The sequence below is a fragment of the Manduca sexta genome, chromosome 24, assembly GCF_014839805.1.
Source record: "Manduca sexta isolate Smith_Timp_Sample1 chromosome 24, JHU_Msex_v1.0, whole genome shotgun sequence".
Taxonomy (NCBI): domain Eukaryota; kingdom Metazoa; phylum Arthropoda; class Insecta; order Lepidoptera; family Sphingidae; genus Manduca; species Manduca sexta.
In genome coordinates, this window is record NC_051138.1 from 17,177,707 (window position 1) to 17,198,271 (window position 20,565).

The 20,565-nt window shown below is 33.8% G+C and overlaps 1 protein-coding gene across 1 annotated transcript in view; it reads left to right on the top strand.

The window, feature by feature from the left end:
- The first annotated feature begins 12,228 nt into the window (after nt 1–12,228).
- LOC115450820 (embryonic polarity protein dorsal) overlaps nt 12,229–20,565 on the top strand; it is a 54,277-nt gene continuing 45,940 nt past the window's right edge. The window contains 1 exon segment of the mRNA XM_037442251.1: nt 12,229–12,831. Within this exon segment, the coding sequence (XP_037298148.1) occupies nt 12,816–12,831 (16 nt within the window). The 5' untranslated portion in view covers nt 12,229–12,815.

The following is a 20,565-nucleotide window of genomic DNA, read 5'->3' on the forward strand; positions in this document are numbered from 1 at the left end:
TTCCCGCACGAAATAATATAAAGCACAAAATTGCAAACAAATGCTAGTGTTTCGGTGTTTATGTAGTGTGGATCATGCTGGATGGTATACTTTGCATATCTTCGTTTAAACAACTGCCGAAACATCACCTGAGATGTTTTCTTTAACCATAGTTTGAGAGAATAAATTCTAAGTTTTTATAAAACCCTGGGGCATTGGTCATAAGCCCCAGGGTTTTTTTATATGAATTTATTTTATGTTGGCCGGTAAAAATCGGAATTGAGACCGATATGAATATAGGTATATATACACGACAAAATGCTCTACTGCCTTCGCTTTTATATTAACTATCTATATCTTTTTTATGTGGGCATGACAAAGTTACCCACTGCATCTGATGTTAAGTGGAGTGGAGTGTAATAGAATGTCGACTGACGACAGCTGATTACCCCTCGGCAGTCAACATATTTATGCCGGCCTGTTGGAATCGGATATACACAGGCTGATCCCAGAATGTGACACACTTACGTGGGCCACTATGACTGGTCTTAACACCTTGTGTACGGTGGTCGTTATCCGGACGGATATAAAATGTAGCATTCCACCAGCAAAATGTAGTAAGGCGCGTTGGGGTATAATAGGAGGTGTAACATCGTCTAAATCAAATAACTTGCTATTGTGTTATAATTTTTGTTTTCGGAGAACACTACCTGCGACACCATCTTGTTCCCTACGTTCCACTAGTTCGCATGAATGATTCTGTCAAGTAAATAATGTTTACGGTACTAACAACCAGAATATCGGTATTTTGTCGTTCCCTGGCAGATCCGTATTAACCCCATGCAAGAATTTACTTAATTTTAATTGGGTATTTACTGTTTTCAATTATTTTTCTAGCTATATAGTATCATAAAGCAAATAAATCTTGTGACTTGTTTATTCAAATTTGTCGAAACACGTATATTCCCTGACATCCGATCTTTATGTACATACAATTATTTGCCATTAAAGAACGGATTAAAATTATTCGATCTAGCACTTGTAAAATATTGCAAGTTTTTGTCAAAATTTATACACAAAGACGTTTAAATTCAGTAATTATGTATTTTTTTTGGCTCTGCTGAATGGTCGATTTTGTTTATTTGTTATTTATTTACACGTGTATGTACTATTTCTTTAAATATTTTTTAAAATGTCTACAGTGTCACTGATGTGAGGTAAGATCGTATGCCTAGAGCTATTAAAAAAACAAAGTTCGCTTCTAAAAGTATCTTACGAAATTTATTAAGTTTTTCGGATAAATGACTATTTAGATGAGAATATGCTCTTTTTATGGATTTTAGAATCCCTTTAATATAGAAGGTTTTAGAGAATAGTCGGAACTATACTTACATGTGCAGGTCCTATCTTTCTCACACATTTCTAAAAGTATGGTACTTTTTTAAAGCCTTATAAAAACTTAACTGTTATATTTAAGGAATTAAAAAATATATACCATTGAGTATATTTAATAACATGTAGCTAAGTTAATAAACTATTCATTATGATAAATTCTATAGAATTCTTTTAAAAAAATAATTCGTGAACACTGTTTAACACGTCGAAAAAGCGTCCGATTTAACCCCAACGCACCTTATATGAAGCTAGCTAGCAAGCTACTACTACGTTAAGTCTGGTTTGTTGGTTTCGCCGGTCTTAAAATCGAGAAAGATGGTAAACATCGGGTGATTACCGCGGTTTCAATTCCACATTCACATTTCCCTAAGTCTTTATACCCTATAACATAGCATAGCATAGTAACCAAAACCCCGCGCTTGCCTTCTTTGGCGCATTGGGAATTGTAATGGGTTCCTCTGGGAAGGAGTGCATATTAGAATAAAACTAGTTTTCGGGTTAAGCCCCTTCTTTAGTTTCATTTTACTACTTTTTAGAAAACCAAGACGCTAGACCGCCGTGACCATGAAGGTTGTAAAGCGTGCAAAATGTCCGGAGCAAAACATAATTAAATAAACCGCGATAACATCAGAAAAACAGTTTTATTTCGATGCTTAATAGTAGCGTAAACATAAGCAATAATTAAAGAGTCTTTAGTTAAGCAACTGTAGATCTATTCTGTGCTGTTTGTTGTACATACCTACGAGCCACATCGTTCATAGTTGCGACCCCGCATGAGCAAATGATAACCTCCCTGTTTTATCCGCCCGATGCATTATCAGTTTTTTTTTATATTTGCATAGAACATAATATATTCTCTTCAATATAAAATTTTAATTACATATTAAATCTTTTGCGATTTTTTTAAAGTTTGGTTTATTACCATCTTTCGTTTCTTAATGTGATTTTTGATATTTTATATATTAAAAATTGTGTACTTATATAAGGTGCGTTGGGGTTAAATCGGACGCTTTTTCAACGTGTTAAACAGTGTTCTCGAATTATTTTTTTACAAGAATTCTATAGAAGTTATCATAATGAATGATTAAGTTAGCTTTATGTTATTAAATATACTAAATGGTTTATATTTTTTCAATTTCTTAAATATAACAGTTAATGTTTTATAAGGCTTTAAAAAGGTACCATACTTTTAGAAATGTGTGAGAAAGATAGGACCTTCACAGGTATAGTTCGGATTACTCTCTAAAACCGTCTATGTTAAAGGGTTTCTAAAATCCGTAAAAAGAGTATATTCTGATCTAGATAGTCATTTATAAACATTCAAAAAAAAAATATAAATCTAGTAAGATATTTTTAGAATCGAACTTTGTTTTTTTAATTGTCTAGGCATGCGAACTTACCCCACATGAGTGACACTGTAGATATTTTTAAAAATATTCGAAGAAATAGTACATTCACGTGTAAATAAAAAACAAATAAGCAAAATTGATCATTCATCTGAGCTAAAAAAAATTACATAATTACTGAATTCAGACAGTTTCGTGTATAAATTTTGATACAAACTTGCAATATTTTACAAGTGCTAGATCGAACGATTTTTATCCGTTCTTTAACGACAAATAATTGTATGCGTAAAAATCGGATCTCAGTGAATATAGATGTTTCGACAAATTTGATTAAACAAGTCACAAGATTTATTTCCTTTATGATACTATATAATTACAAAATTAATTGAAAACAGTACTTAAATACTAAATTAAAATTAGGCAAATTCTTGCATGGGGGTAATCCGGATCTGCCAGGGAACGACAAAACACCGATATTCTGTTTGTTAGCACCGTAAACATTATTTACTTGACGGATTCATTCATGTGAACTATTGGAACGTAGGGAACAAGATGGGTTCGCAGGTAGTGTTGTCTGAAAACAAAAATTATAACACAATTGCAAGTTATTCGATTTATACGATGTTACACCTCCTACGATCTTACCTCAACGCGCCTTACATATATTAATTGTGTACATACAAGATTGTAACTAACTAGATGACGAATTATTAATAGTTTTAAATTAATATATAGATACTTGTTATTTAAACAACCGTAATCGGCGTGTCAATAACGGACAAAGTGTAAATGGGAATGACTAAAAAAGAACACAAATGAGCGATTTTTAGTATTATTTTCTGTCTGTCTGTTTTTCTATTTGTTTGAAAGCGCACATTATTTATAACCATAAAGAAATAATTGGCGAAATATAACTTAAACGATTAAGTAATATAATAGAAATAGATGAGAATTATACTTTTAATAATTTAGCCGAATTATTTACTTTGAACATTTTCCTCTTTGTTTATAAAAATAGATACCTATAAATATAAATCTAATATATATCTTAGAATCCTATCAACCTGCTTCCTACAGCTTACTATCCACTTCTACAATTATTATAAAGGCGATGTTTGTGAAGATGATAAGAAGATATTTGACTCAAAATGGATGACTGAGTTTCCATGAAATTGTCACACAGAATGAGCAAGTCCTACGTAGGATTTAAAGGTTACTCTTTGATGCAGCATATTGCTTTTTTTCGTAGTATGGTTTTTCACGCGTGTGGACTGTGGAGACACAAATAACATCTATTTTGTAGGGAACATTTTCAAATTATAGGTGGCAGTACAAAATACAACAAGAGTCACAGTGTGGATAAAATAATAAACTTTCTTGACTTATATATATCCGCCTTGTGTGATATACTATCCCGCTGCAGTAACTATATGGAGAGGGATTAGGCCTTAGTCCACTACGCTGCCTTAGTGTGAATTGGTAAACTTCACACAACCTCAAAATTCCTATAGAGAACTTCTCAGGTATCCAGGTTTCCTCACGAATGTTTTCCGTCGCCGTCAAAGCAAGCGATTATTTACAAAGAATACACACATCATTTTAGAAAAGTCAGAGGTGCGCCATTGAGATTTGAACCTGCGGATATTCGTCTCGGCAGTCCGTTGCACACCCAACTAGGCTATGGGCCGCTCTCTATAATTTGTTAATATTTATTTAATATGACAAAAAATATATAATATGGGATCCAGGAGATTATTATTGATAGACAGCGTGACCAGGATGATTTTTTTAAGGATGGGAATCAGTTATTTGGGTTTTATTAAAGCATAATTCTGGGGTTATGTTCACTAATTAATTACAGATTTGTTTTAGTATATTATATTATCTACAAATTACCTACATTTTATTATGAGACAATTCTTAATGGTTTTGGAACCAATACTTATGTATGTTTGTAATAACGTTTATTATTTTTTGTCGCTTTTCACATAACCGTTTCATTTATTTATATTTTCATGTTGGAGTATTCAGATATACACCAACATGAAATGTTTATAATTTTTTATAAATATTTTACGACATTGGCAAGTTTTGATAGGGTGAGAAGATTCGGATTGCGCTACTAGATGGCAGTGCTTTCGCGGTGCATGTTCTCTATAGGAAACACGAAAAAAATTAAAAACGACGCCACATGGGCGGGGTGCAGTGCGCCGCGGCGTCAATCGTCATACTTGGCGCCGGGAAACGCCGCGCCACACTGTGCCGCACTGCGCCCGGCTGTACTGCGAAGCATAAAGGGAAAAGCGCGTCCAGTGCGTCCGCCTGGCGCCTGATGGAATAACTCACCGCAATAAGAGTTGCCTTATCCCTGTTACTGTCCAGCGCGGTCCAGAGTCTGCTGCTGTAAGCTCATTTTTCTGAAGGCGGTAAGGAATTACTTATAAAACTAAAAAAAATATGGTGAACTTAATTTCTACGAAAACTCAACTTGTATTCGTGACCATGTTATTGAGATTTGAGACACATGTCGTATTGCTGCACAGGGTGGCGCGCTGTTGCGTGTGCTCCTCGATTATCACGTAAAGGACTCATCCGGAACTGTACTCCTTTTGTATAAGCGCGCTCTGATATTACGATAAAAATGTAAAAAGTATGCATAACCTTAAAAATTATACCAAGGTTATGCAGTATTAGCACTAAAGGCAAAGGCAACGTTTCGGTGTAATTAGGGATGATTGAAGGCAGGGTATTGCAGGGAGGCGATAGGGGAGCCATGGCTATCGGGCGACGCGCGGACTGTCGGCGCGCAGGCGACAACGCGGCGACACGACGCGCCGCGGCGCCAGGGCGGTGGGTCGCGGCGCGCCGCGGCGGTGGCAGCGCCGGCGGGTGTGTCGCCGCGACTACGGACCGCGACAGCGCGTCGCCCTCGCTTCGCACCCTCCATGCCACGCGACCTACGCTCAGGTGACCAGTTATTACCCCCTACAAACAATTATGTACAAAATTTACTTTTCAATGTCTATTATTTTGATGCCTTATATGGGCAGTTTTTTCATTATGTCTCTAAGACTTCACAGGATCTAGCTATTCTAGAGCATTTATATGGCCAATTTCTCTCTCTACAGATATTTGTTTTATTTTTATTTTTTTTTCGCATGCATCTGACACTTTATTTATTTATTTATTTATTCAGGACCATCTACAGAGATTACAATATAAAAACACATATAGCTTCACATATACATATAGTACATATACACTATTACAATTGCATCTCCTATAACAAATGGACACAACATGACCAAAGTTTATATATATTATGGCACTAGGTGTCTAAGTGACAATACAACTTAAAGATACTAATACTAAAAAAACATGATTAACAACATCTAGAATTTAGATAACATATAACGAAGTAACAGACATTGACAGTGATGGAACATACTTAAACTAACAAATAAATCAATCGGGCTTTGTTTTATATTAGAAACTATTTTTAGAGATGTTGTGAATACATATATTATACTTTTACACAATTTAAGTTATAGAACATATTAACATAAATTATTTTATATATATTATTTTATATACTTAATTATATTATTTAGACTATTTTATTAAGGTTTTTACAGAATGTGCGAGTACAATTGGTCATTTACCTACTTTGTGGTTCCAGGATAAATAACTTTGATGCAAAATGATAGTTAAGAGTTAAATTAATGTATACATCCGGAATCCTTCAGTAAATATCAAATTATCTGATTTTTTAATCCACATTTTTTAATTGTATATCTTAATAAAAATTGTAATAAGACAACCACTTTCTAAAAACTAAAACATTCCAGTCGAATAAATCTCAAAAATGATTTTATATACTTACGTAAACTTGTACTGAATCTAACAATATAGAAGAAGTTCCAATGCGTTTATTTAGTTCAGTACCTACATTGTCACTTTCTATCATTTTTAAAACAAGAAGCATGGTCACCGTAACGGTATGACACATTCAACGCAAACACCGATCAAAAAGTTTAATTAAAATATATTTTAAAATAATTAAAGCCATATTATTTGACGACGATTATCAAACAACTTTGTAAAATAAAGAAATAATAAATACGTAGGTACCTGTACAAACGAGTTCTGTTTAGTACGAAATGCTCCAAGTTTCGTGGGGCGGCAGGGAATGAATCGAGATGTTATATCCCGCTCGTAAATAGGAAAAACAATACTCTTAAAACAAATGTTTGTATATGTTATTACGATCTACAAATAATTATTTAGAATCTGAGTTTGTAAGACGTCTCTAGTTAATGGGTTTACTTGCTTTTGTAAGTAGATCTGTGTTACGATTTTTATGTGTGGGGTTAAATTATATACAAATATTTTATATGCTTATTTATTATCTAGGTAAGCTTATACACAAAGCCAGGAATATCGTATGTTATGTTGAAAGATAAATATTTAAAACCCGCTTTTTGAGCATTAGACGACATCCAACTTGCTCGTTGTGTCAATTAGCTTTGTAATCAATAAATTATATTACCTAAATGTCTTAGTGGCGTAGTTGTATTGCGTGCGCGTTGCAACAAACCCTCTGCAGGTTCAAAACCCAGGTCGTGCAGTGTTATTGTGTTTTCTGCTTTATCTTTTATTATAAATACTTAAATATTATAATGTTAGACTTAAGTATTCGAAGTTCCTAAAATGTTATGTTTATTAAGTTTATTGCATTGTTTTTCTTTTTGTCTAGTCTTTCTTTTTCAGTTTTATTTCGCACTGTTACTTTGTTACCCTAACTGTTTATATTATATTCTTGATATTTAATATAATTTAAGCCGAAATTTAGATTTAATGCATGTTGTGTTCACTTCAAGAAGGTTGTTCACTTTTGTTAATGAACATAATGTAATATTTTTTATCTTGAACTCTGTTTACCGTGTACAACCAGTTTTGTGAACCTAATAAAAAAAAAAAAAAAATCTGCCCTGTGCGTGGAATTTGTGCCCGATGTGGCGATAAGCAGCCGCTCGTTGATGTCACATCTTGAGACGGCAATAGACAATAAGTGGGTGGTTGAATCTCAGCCTACCCTTTCGGGGATACAGCGTGATGTGTGTTTGTTTTGTACTTATATTATCTTACCACAGATTCTCGTGGATTAATAAATCATAATCCCGCACAATACGAAAAATAAAACCCACTTTTGATCGATCTATGATTATTAAGTAATTATTAAGTATGATTATTACCCGAGAGTTATACTGCATAAAAATCCATTAATCAAACTTATAAAAAAAACTTGATTTTGCTCGCGGCTTCGCCCGCGTGAATAAGTTTTCCGGGATAAAAGTCCCGCTATAATTTTCCCTCGATGGAGTTCATACCCTTCCCAGGGTCTCAAACTATCTCCATACCAAATTTTATAAAAACCTGTTTAGTAGATATTGAGAAAATGGATAACAGACAGACAGAAAAGGGGACTTTCTTTTATAATATGTGTATAGATATTTATTCAAATCTTAATTTTTGTTAAGAATCAGTAGCAGGGTGAGAAGAGCGAAACCCTGGATCATAGTTTTATTCCGTCGATTGAAAATTTCTGCTGAAACCGACATCATTTCGTGTACAGTCAACTCAGTCCAGAATAACATTTTGTATCGTAATCGTTTGTTCATGATTTAGTTACAATTGAGCAGTAATCTTGAAATAAAAGGTTACCCTGTGTTCCGGGCTACCCCTGCTAAACTTAGAACATTATCATTTTTACCTAGTTCATTGAGTCCTATTCGCTCTGTTTTAATGGACAGATTAACTACACTACTCTGATATTATAATGAATAATGATTAGACCTGTTTTATCTGATTTTATTTTTTGTATCTATTATATATAAAATATTTTTAGAACTTTTTAAGAGGCACAATTCGGTCACACATGATTGTTGCGTAACTTTAACCGTTTACGCAGTGCACGCAACGGAAGCTCTCAAAGGGTAAAATTTTTCCCCGTGTTTACTGATTTTTCATTGAATCGCCGGTCCTATTGGTCATAGCGTAATGTTATTTAGCCTTTAGCGTTATATAACGGACTATGTGACACTAAAATCATTTTTCAATTAGAACCAGTACTTAGTTCCTGAGATTAGAGCGTTCAAACAAACAAACTCTTCAGCTTTATATAGTATTGTAGATAGACATGGCACAGCAAATGAACATTTGTGTGGGCTCTTTAACATCTGGCATTACAAAGTATGTACTTCGGAACACTAGTTTTTTAGGTACACAATAATGTTTCTGCAAGGGACCCTAAAAATACGGCGTTAATTTATTATTAAGTGTGAAAGGGGAGTGTTTAAAAATAACATTTATTGAATGGATACATGCAATGTTTTAATTGTTTGTGTTTCTAACAGTTTGAATGCAAATTAATGGATGTATCTGAATGTAATTATTGCACGGTCTCTGGTTTGTTTTTATGTTATACTTATATTAATAATATTAACCTATAATTATAATTTATTACAAAGTGGCGGTTCCTTCCAATGTGACAACTATTAACCTGCTCTTTTTTGTCAAAAAGGAATGAATATTATTACCAACGCATTTTTCACAATAATTCTAATTTTGTCTTAGTATTCGTAAGACAAGAAATTGCTTGTAATAGTAAAAAGTTAATAGTCTATTTCTTCCTTGTTCCGGACTCTACATTGGCTTTATAAAACGTCTCAATAAATGTTTCAAAAACTCTTGTTAGTATTTTCCACATAGATAAGTCCCATGTTCAAATCTCAGGTTGGGCAAGGCGCACTAATTCGAAGACGTAAGTTTTATTCATAAATCTAAATTATAAATGCAAAAATCGTGCTATTGTTTGTTTTGAGTATTTTGTATTTTAGTACGTAAAAAGGCTGAAAAGATTGAATTTAAATTTAGCATACATGTAGCCCTTAAGGCTAAGTTTATTGCAGAAAAGTACATAATTTATTTATTAAATGATACAGCAGCATCAAGTACATTAATAAAATTACTAATAATACCATTATACAAAATAAAAAATTCTGATGCATATGCTATTTAAAATGTATACATACTACAGAATTAACATTATACGAGTAACAATATTATACAATTTTATAAAGAACATAGTAGAGAATGAAACCAAAAAATGCTAATAAGCTAAGAGAAAAAAAATATAAGTACAATAACAATATTAAAATATGAAGTATTACTTTTATCCTGGGAAAAATATATTGCACGAACAGAGCTACGAGCAACAACCAATTATCATAATATATTTATAATATTAATGTGTATTAGATTTTGTTACTAATATAATTCGAAAACAACGAAATCAGGTCAATCATATAATAGGACTATTATTCTTGTTAAATAATAATGTGATCTTGAATAGGTAATCAAATTAATATTTATTTTATTACTAAAGTCGATCAAAATTATAAGCGTGCTATAATAATTGATAAGGAATACAAGCGTAGATAAGAAAAGGCATTTGTGTATGCAGATACTTAGAACATGGTTGTATCAACTAAAAATCCTCTCTTGAACTTTGTGGGTATTTTTTATATAAGTATATTTAAACCTTATTAGAAAAAGAGTAGACTAGTTTATACCCACAGTTCGCTAAGGCATGTGTAGGTGTAAGATTTTAGGATAAAACTGCTCTATCTTTATCTTTAAGTATTGTGAAGATTAGATATTGCAACATCGCTTTGTCTATTTCTGTAAATAAGCAGTATAATCATACATCTAATACTCATCATTGAGTCATATCACAATTATGCCGTTGTGCCTAAGCAAATAAGTACTTCAAATAGGGAGGACAGCCGGGTCTCCTATGTGGAAGTGCGAAACATCAAAAAACAAAATTTTACGCAATGTAAAGTATTTATTATGTGATAAATTATGTAACTTAACGTAGGGGGTTGAAGTAATGGGTGGATTTATTTAGGAGTCCTCCCTTAGGCGCCACACGCAACTTACGACGCGCCGCGTGCCCTGGTGCCTATGACTCACTCGCGATTTTGTCATTCATAACTTTTTTCTATTCTGGCACGGCGCGGCGCGACGATTAGGCTCAGAGATTATGGCTGTACAGTTTTTAGTTTTATATGGTTTTGGTTTTTAAATCCTGTTCTTGGTTTTTGTGGCGAAAGTCATTGTGCCGTACAACCAATACTCATTTAGAGAATCATGAATAGGTACTTACAAACTTAAAAGCTACATACTTACCTATATATATTTTTTGTTATATGTTTATTATTGGGAAATTGACTGCAGCTCTAAGGTCTAGCACCGGTCATAACAAGACTTTATCAAGGAGAATTTTTAGGCTATTAATTATTTTAAAACAGAAATTCATTTCTAGTTTTGTTTTTTAATACATTTTCTTGGTACATTTTTATCAATTCAAGTCATGGCTATGAGATGGTTTTTCTTATCTTCATAATGACTCAAGAATATCTGTTTTTATTTGAAATTCGAAATTATAAACTGAAACAACCGTCACCGCAGTGCCCCATAAAATACATATACTTAATGTGGATTTCCTGACGCTATGTCATGGTAGCAAATTGCAGCCTGTGCAGTCAAATTTGAGTCTCATAAGACCTTGGTATTCCTATCCTGTCTTATAGAAATCCTATTATAATAGCCCGTGACGCGGTGACTCATCACTACGAATCTACTGAAATATTTACCCCGAAAGTACCACCCACGCTCGTTCTGCCCTAAAATGCCTGATGCGTAGACCCTTACAGCTTCGATGACTCATAGACAAATTATATTTTTAGCCTTTTTTGCCTTTTGGACTTGGAAGATATTTTATTAATGTGCACGTAAAATCTATATTTAATTCAATGAAATTAATCACTTTTGTTTGGATATACAGTTTAAAATTAAAGTCGAAATTGCCAGTAGATTAAGTGATTTTGTGACTTGTGTACTCAAAAATTATATAAGGGAAAGAGATTAATTAACATTACTGTTTTTTATCGTTATTCACCACTCAACCGCGCTTATCCCTACCACTTCATATTAAATATACCATTAACCAGGAAATTAATAAATTTAATATTATTTAATGTTTTTACAGATTTTTATACTTTCAAAATTGGCTTAACAATAGATTAGCATAAATATTTTTTATTATAAATCCAAGCATATCTTATGGTAGCCCAATGTGTAAATAATATTGGCATTATGTTTAGTTTGTTTAGTGGCAAAACCGTATTTGAAAATAAACATACATATTTTAATGTTATTCCTTTGATTATATTGTATAGTATATTTGCGGTACATAATTTATGCCTGAATGAAATATATAATTATATTTGGCGGGAAACGCGCTATACTGATGTGCGAGACGAGTCTTGAAGCGAGCACCTATCATCATCTCACTCGCACTCACGGAAAAAGTTTTGAATTCACTGCGCGCATGCGCTGTGTCGGTAGACGTCAGGGCGATTACACACGTGACCTGTCGTTACCAATCGCAGGTCAGTTGTTGCTTGTGTGACGTCGCGTGTTCATGCACACAGCCGTGTTTTATCATTAGTATTTTTGAACATTCACTCGGTCGAGAGTCAGTGCAACTTTACTACATTATTTAATCCATTCGAAATAATTTTATCCAACTGTAGCGAGTAATTTAAGCGTGTTGTGATTTATACAGTGAAATAAACAGTGTGACAGTTCTCAACGTACATAACCTGTGTTGTTTCTTGGAACTGAACGCAGCGATCGAGAAGAGACCTTGATAACTAGTTCCTCGGACGAGCGAGAGCGAAGAGACAGTTATTATAATAGGATCATTTACGCTGGAGGTACGTTTTTAGTATACGGTTTGTGAAGTAGAACGAGTGTGTTTGCGAATTAACAGTCCGGGATAAGTTTAAAGTGAGGTTTAGTGCGTACGAAGTTTACTGCGGACACCTGTTGAAACTGCGAAGTGTTCAAACACTATTAGAGCTATGACGAAGTTAAAATAAATGTGTATTTTGATATTGTCGTGCGCGGAAGAGCCACTGTGAGGTGTCTGCGCCTCGCGGCGAGACGTATTCGTAATAAAGTGCGATGGACGTCGGCGGAGGTAAACTGAGTGTGACAATTGCATGTTTATGATCATTTGATAAATTGACACCTTCGCCTAGCACATGCACGTTATAATACTTGGTTAGTGTATAGTTCGCGCAGTAAGAATCCCGCTCGGTTGATGCCGATCCTGTAGGAGCACAACTTTATATAAAGCTTTCTGTATGGGCTGTGTCGGTAGTCGGTACTCGGTAGATGAGTGGCGGTCTATAAATATCTCGTTAAAGTTGGCCGCACGCTGTCTGTACATACTGTACATACTTGCTTATAATTTGCGTTTAGTTAATGCTACAATATTGTTTTTTAGCTCATTTTTATTTTGCCTTATTCTGGGCTGATTACTCATTTAAAACATACAAAATTTTGTTCAAAATAAGCAACAAGGAAAAATGTCCCTGCAAATGTAATTCATACTTCTCTTTTTATATTTGTGTGAATTCATTATATTCTTAAAATTCTTTTCTTTAAGTTTTCTTGCAAAATACTAATTGTTATCAATTAAGTGTTTCCAAGTTATAAATAAATTACAATCCTCGAAGTTTTATAGAGCATATGACAGATAATGTATTTTAAAAACAAAGTCAAATGCTCCTATAAACAACTAAACATATGATAACCCAGACTATTGTTTGACTCATTCAGACTAAAACTATCAATGCACAACTTCCATTGGCAGAATGCCAGTTTCTTTGTCCACTTTAATTAATTGCAATATATTAAAAAAAACAAAAATCATTCCAGTTTGAGTTGCAAATGCAATATAAATAAATGCAATGGCTTAGTATTAATGATCATCACAGTCATGTAGTTTTTATATTGTACCAGGAAACATAATTATTCACATTGTACATAAATATGTATGCATAATATCATTTATAAAAATATTTTTCATGATGGTGTTTGAGTATGGTATCTTTTGCTTGTAGTGTAGGTCTCTTACTCACTATATTTTCTTAGCTGCTTTCTGAAAAAATACCTAACTTGACAATTTTTTTTAATCAAATTGTTACTGTAAAAATATTTTGATTATTTTTATCCCTAATCCCAGTATGATTACTGTTCCAACTTGACTGATAGAAATTGTGGTTCCATGCAAATATTTATTCCATAAAGTATTGTTTGTAAAATCAACATAATTAGCAGTACTGAAGTGAGATATCAGCGGCAGTTCAGTGTGTCTTGTTAGAACTGAATCTGATACCTTTATATTGGCAGTCAGTTCGACTTACCACTGAGCTATCCCTACTTATAAGATTATTTTTCGATGTTAAGTCATATAAAAACATTAAGTGGTAAATATTGCCTTTTATATTTTTAATTTCTTATCATTTCAATTCATTTTCGAATTCGTTATAACCAGTGTTTATCCCACCCTATCCACCTTATTACACACCCTGTCCATAACTACAGTCTTTAGTCGAGCCATCAAAGGGTGTAAAATTTTTAAGAATATTTTATATACATTAATTTTTATACATATCAAAATGTAAAAAATAACTTTCAAAATAAAGAGAATAGTAATTATATGAGTATTCAATATTTGTATTCATCTTTAAATATAGGACCAAAATTTAATAAAGTGATTGAGAATGACCCACATGCCAGCTTTACCCAAATATTAAAAGCTAAAACAATTAAATAATTAATGGATTCCCATCTAGCAAAATATGGAATATTACTATTGAGACTAACCATCGATTACCTGATGATGAGTGCAGTGATATGCCACATAATGCCTTATGATTTAGGGTTTAAATTGTGTTGATAATGTTATTGTTAGATAGTTACGATCTTATAATCTTCTCATCATTACCATGTCATTGACTACAGTAAAACAAAGTTAATCTATTCAAATTGTTTACAGCTTACATAAATTTGAACTTATTATGTTACTTACAACCTGCTGTAAACGACACAATTACACAATTTTTAATGTTTTCCAATCTGACCTCTATGTGATAAGCTTTATGCCAAATGTGTATGCATGCTATTTTTATATTTATTCTGATAATCACATGGGCTTGGAACATTGTTAGTCTTACATTATTTTTGTTGAATGACATTTATATGCATAATTTGCTTGGTGTTAATGATACTTAGTATATAAAATTTTAGTTGTATAATAATTTAAGGTATCTTCAAGAAGAGAAACTTATATGAATTATAAAACAAAATATTATTTAATAAATTTTTAGTAATTATGGAAAATGATAGGGCAATTTCTTATTAAAAGTTATATAAAATATCCCATTTACTTTTAAAATGCCTATAATTTACCACTTGATTATAATATTAAGTTAATAAATATTATATTAGGTATGTATTTGTACATGTATTGTGTTACCTATGTCATTTGTTTTTAATCATAGCATCATCAGCTAATTATTACCATCAGCTGATCCTGTACTCAGCCGTAAGCTATGGCAATTGAAAAGAATATAGCTTTTAATTTTTAGTGCCAAAAATTTCAAAATCGGTCAACAGTTCAAAAAATAACTAATTTACATATTTTATCACAGCCTGACAATACATGGTTACTACACTCATATACAAATCGTCTTTTGTCCGAATAGGCTATAAGAGACTTCAACACTGAAAGTAATTATAATTATTTACTGATATAAACCTATTTTCTTATTGTGGTTATCAAAATCACTGCTTCTAGTCGTTAGTTTCACAGCCAGATGATTGCTCGCCATGCAACAGAATGTTAATATGCGTACCTACAATCATTTAGACTAATGATAAGTTTCATATTGTGTAGATCAAAGTGGCAAGTGCAGAGGTTAACAATGGCTACTCTATAATGTAATTAATTAGATTAGTATTTCTTAGCATAAAATAAATCACAAATTATTGTTGGATAAGATAGGCCTAAGTAGTGTATCATTGAGAAAGGACTAGAAAGTATCCGAAATCATCATTGCCTCATATACCATTGTAAATGGAGTCACAATTATTTTATATCATATAAATAGTAAAAGTATATAATAAAAAACAAATGGTTGTGTAACAAAATGTGACAAGCTGTTTGACCTTTATTTTCCATGTACAAAATACTAGTGTACCATAAAATATGAGTAATATGACTATAACAATACTGGTGGGGATTGTGGTTGTAAGTATAAGGAAATGGAACAGTTTCCTGTTGGTTTTAACATTTGCCGCCCTGTGTTTATGGGTTTTCTGTCCTGCTATCATATTAATGCATGTCTTCCATTATAATGTGTGATCTGTGTGTTGCAAATGTGTATTGCTGTTTAGATCCACGTAAGTTGCTACTTTTTATTATACAACTGAAGAAAAATACATGTGACCATAAAAATATTACAAAGACCTGTACTGCATTGCTTTTCTTTTTATAATATTATATGTATTTTAGGTCACATAATTCCCAGTTTTTACACTAATTTCAATCCTTGGTCCTTCAAAACGGAACACAAATTTAAGGCGTTAAAATAGAAAATAGGATATCGTAAAAATTTGCTGGACGATGTAACTTTTATAATAATAATAAATAATCTGTGACCACAGGGAATTATTAACAAAACCTGTACAAAAATAAATTAGATATGCGTCTGAAATCAGGTAGAAAGTGTATCTATCAAAAACAGAAAAGAGATGCACGACTTTACACGTGACGTCATCGAGTATTGCGGTGCGGACGCAAGAAAGAAAGCAATAACCCAAAGTACTACATGCCTACTCTTGTTCAATGCGATATAGTATTGCCAAGGATTAATATTTATATAATTTTTCAACCAACTTTTGAGTTGCTTTTACAGTATCAGGGTTTCTTATTTGATGTTAGGTTTAAAAAATAAAACAATGGCATATTCTATTACGCTTCAGGCTTGTCGATTTGTCAATACTTTAATAGCGAAGGGCAATATGAGGAAACAAACTAGAAAAATGTTTAACCCTCTAGTTGCCAAAGGAGTACTATGCCTAGTGCCCATTGTTCAGCATTGGACATTACGTAATAACCACTGCTGTAATATATTACTTCAAATGCGTAATACAGTATTTTACCGAACAAAAGACCGAAATGATGATGATGATAAATAAAATACTTCATACCTGCTTTATACTTATTTCATAAATCAACTTAAAATATAATTCCATTTTTTTAACAAGTGAAGTAATGAATCAATTGGTGTACGTGAGAAATATTGAATATAATAGATAGGTACTTTGATTCACGCTCATAACTCCAGGAAAGTATGAATTAACATTACGAAACATTGAACTGAACCTTTTCTTTTCACTATTTTAACCACATCACTACCCGCTATCCATTGTGGCATAATCATCAGACGTGTCTTTAGTTGCTCCCTTTTTTATTTGTCCGCTCGGTAGTGTATTTGTACTGTGTAAATTATTTAATATTGGCGTAAAGCGCTGACGCTACCTCATATGATACACCCGAAGTCTGGAATAAAGTATTTGAATATTTTGTTGTTCGTTACATTTATCAGATTTTTACTTCATGTAAATTTTAACACAGCTAGATAGATTAAAACTCGGTAAAAATCAATAAAGTGTAAGCATAAGCATTTAAATTTTGGTAGAAGAGATGTGTCAAAACGAGAAGAGGTGCAATACGCGCACGTGACGTCATTAGGATTTACGATTCGTGCGAAAGAGTGAGATAGAGTAATACCTTCATTCTTGCACATTGCAACATATGAAATTTGGGTGAATGCCTCATTTATTAACCAATTTTAATACAGTTTTCACAGGTCTTCCTTTTTGTAGTATACATGTATAATGTCATATATAATATAATGTACAAAATGAAATATAGATATATAAAGCTGAAGAGTTTGTTTGTTTGTTTGTTTGTTTGTTTGTTTGTTTGTTTGAACGCGCTAATCTCAGGAACTACCGGTCCAAACTGAAAAATTCTTTTTGCGTTGGATAGCCCTTTGTTCGTGGAGTGCTATAGGCTATATATCATCACGCTATACCCAATAGGAGCGGGGCAGTAATGGCTAATCTCAGGAACTACCGGTCCAAACTGAAAAATTCTTTTTGCGTTGGATAGCCCTTTGTTCGTGGAGTGCTATAGGCTATATATCATCACGCTATACCCAATAGGAGCGGGGCAGTAATGGCTAATCTCAGGAACTACCAGTCCAAACTGAAAAATTCTTTTTGCGTTGGATAGCCCTTTATTCGTGGAGTGCTATAGGCTATATATCATCACGCTATACCCAATAGGAGCGGAGCAGTAATGGCTAATCTCAGGAACTACCGGTTTCAACTGAAAAATTCGTTTTGTGTTGGATAGCCCTTTATTTGTGGACCGCTATAAGCTATATATCATCACGCTATGACCAATAGGAGCGGAGCAGTAATGGCTAATCTCAGGAACTACCGGTTTGAACTGAAAAAATCTTTTTGTGTTGGATAGCCCTTTGTTCCTGGAGTGCTATAGGCTATATATCATCATGCTATGACCAATAGGAGCGGAGCAGTAATGAAACATGTTGCAAAAACGGGGAAAATTATGAGTTTTGAGAGCTTCCGTTGCCTGCGCTGCGTAAACGGTTAAAGTTATGCAACAATGATGTATGACGGGATTGTTTCACTAAAAAGTTCTAAATAATATAACAAAGTCCCCCGCTGCATCTGTCTGCCTTAACGTGTTAAACTCAAAAACTACCTAACGTATTAAGATGAAATTTGGTATGGAGACAGTTTGAGACCCTGGGAAGAACATAGGCTCCCGGGAAACTGCTATTTATATAACGGAAAACTTTAGCCTGAAAAACTTTATAACGCGGGCGGAGCCGCGAGCAAAAGCTAGTATAGATATATACCTTATAACCGGTAAGCGACGATAGATTCGCCCCTATTACATGGGACTTAACATAGTTGGCGAAATGTGGGTACCTATAATCGACTGCAAGTAATAAGTGTGTATCTTTGAAAATGGATAAGGTATAGTACTGTATGTGAATGTATTTAGTTTTAATTTCATAAGTTAGCTAATATTGTTTGCACTATCCTCGGCGTTATCAGCTGCAATAAGACTTATGAAGTGGCCACTCGGCTCGAGTTGCTTATCTGTAACCATTAACTTCCTGACTTGTGCCTTTTGTCGTAAAATATTTAATCGTTTATGTTTGTTCATTGATAATTCAAATCTCTCGGGATCTGCAAAAGTCCGACGACTCATGATGCTCTGATGAAACGTTGCTAAACGACTCTCGACTCAATTGCTTCGAAGTTCTAAATTAAAAACTTACTACTACTTTTAATTATAATGCAGTCTCTGGCGAACAAAAAACACAGTCCCCAATAAATTGTTGAAACCAAAAAAATATTTCTGGAAACGAGAAAACCTTTCACATACTCAACATTGAATAAATGCGTCAAGATTATCCGTCCCATCTTATTTTTCAACTCTTATTCCTCTTTTTTTAAAGGCGGCAACACATCCATATTGGACCGTAATACTTTCGTGTTTAATTGTTTATGGACGGTGAAGGTTATTTCCCATGGACAGTGCGGCAGGGATTTTGACTAGGAAGGGCAGGCAGCGGGATAAAAAATGGTCCCCAATTTTGTACGTCACAAAGAAAAGGCCTTACAAGGCGAGCCCCTTGTATAAGTGCAATGCTTTTTTTACGATAGGCAAAGATGTCAAAAAAAGCAGTGATAGCCTAGTTGGTTGTGGAACGGACTGCCGAGACGAAAGTCCGCAGGTTCAAATACCAAGGGCACACACCTCTGACTTTTCTAAAAAATTATGGGTGTATTCTTTGTGAATTATCGCTTGCTTTAACGGTGAAGGATAACATCGTGAGGAAACCTGCATATCTGAGAAGTTCTCTATAGGAATTTCGAAGGTGTGTGAAGTTTACCAATCCGCACTAGGCCAGCGTGGTGGACTAAGGCCTAATCCCTCTCAGTAGTAGAGGAGGCCCGTGCTCAGCAGTGGGCAAGTATATAATACAGGGCTGATATTATCTATACTTCTATACTATTATATAAAGCTGAAGAGTTTGTTTGTTTGTTTGTTTGTTTGTTTGAACGCGCTAATCTCAGGAACTACCGGTCCAAACTGAAAAATTCTTTTTGCGTTGGATAGCCCTTTGTTCGTGGAGTGCTATAGGCTATATATCATCACGCTATACCCAATAGGAGCGGAGCAGTAATATCTTATCTCAGGAACTACCGGTTCGAACTGAAAAATTCTTTTTGTGTTGGATAGCCCTTTGTTCGTGGAGTGCTATAAGCTATATATCATCACGCTATACCCAATAGGAGCGGAGCAGTATTGTCTTATCTCAGGAATTACCGGTTCGAACTGAAAAATTCTTTTCGTGTTGGATAGCCCTTTGTTTGTGGAGTGCTATAGGCTATATATCATCACGCTATACCCAATAGGAGCGGAGCAGTAATGGCTAAACTCAGGAACTACCGGTCCCAACAGAAAAATATTTTTGCGTTGGATAGCCTTTTGTTCGTGGAGTGCTATAGGCTATATATCATCACGCTATACCCAATAGGAGCGGAGCAGTAATGGCTAATCTCAGAAACTACCGATTCAAACTGAAAAATTATTTTCGTGTTGAATAGTCCTTTGTTTGTGGAGTGCTATAGGCTATATATCATCACGCTATACCCAATAGGAGCGGTTCAGTAATGGCTAATCTCAGGAACTATCGGTTCGAACTGAAAAAATATTTTTATGTTGGATAGCCCTTTGTTCGTGGAGTGC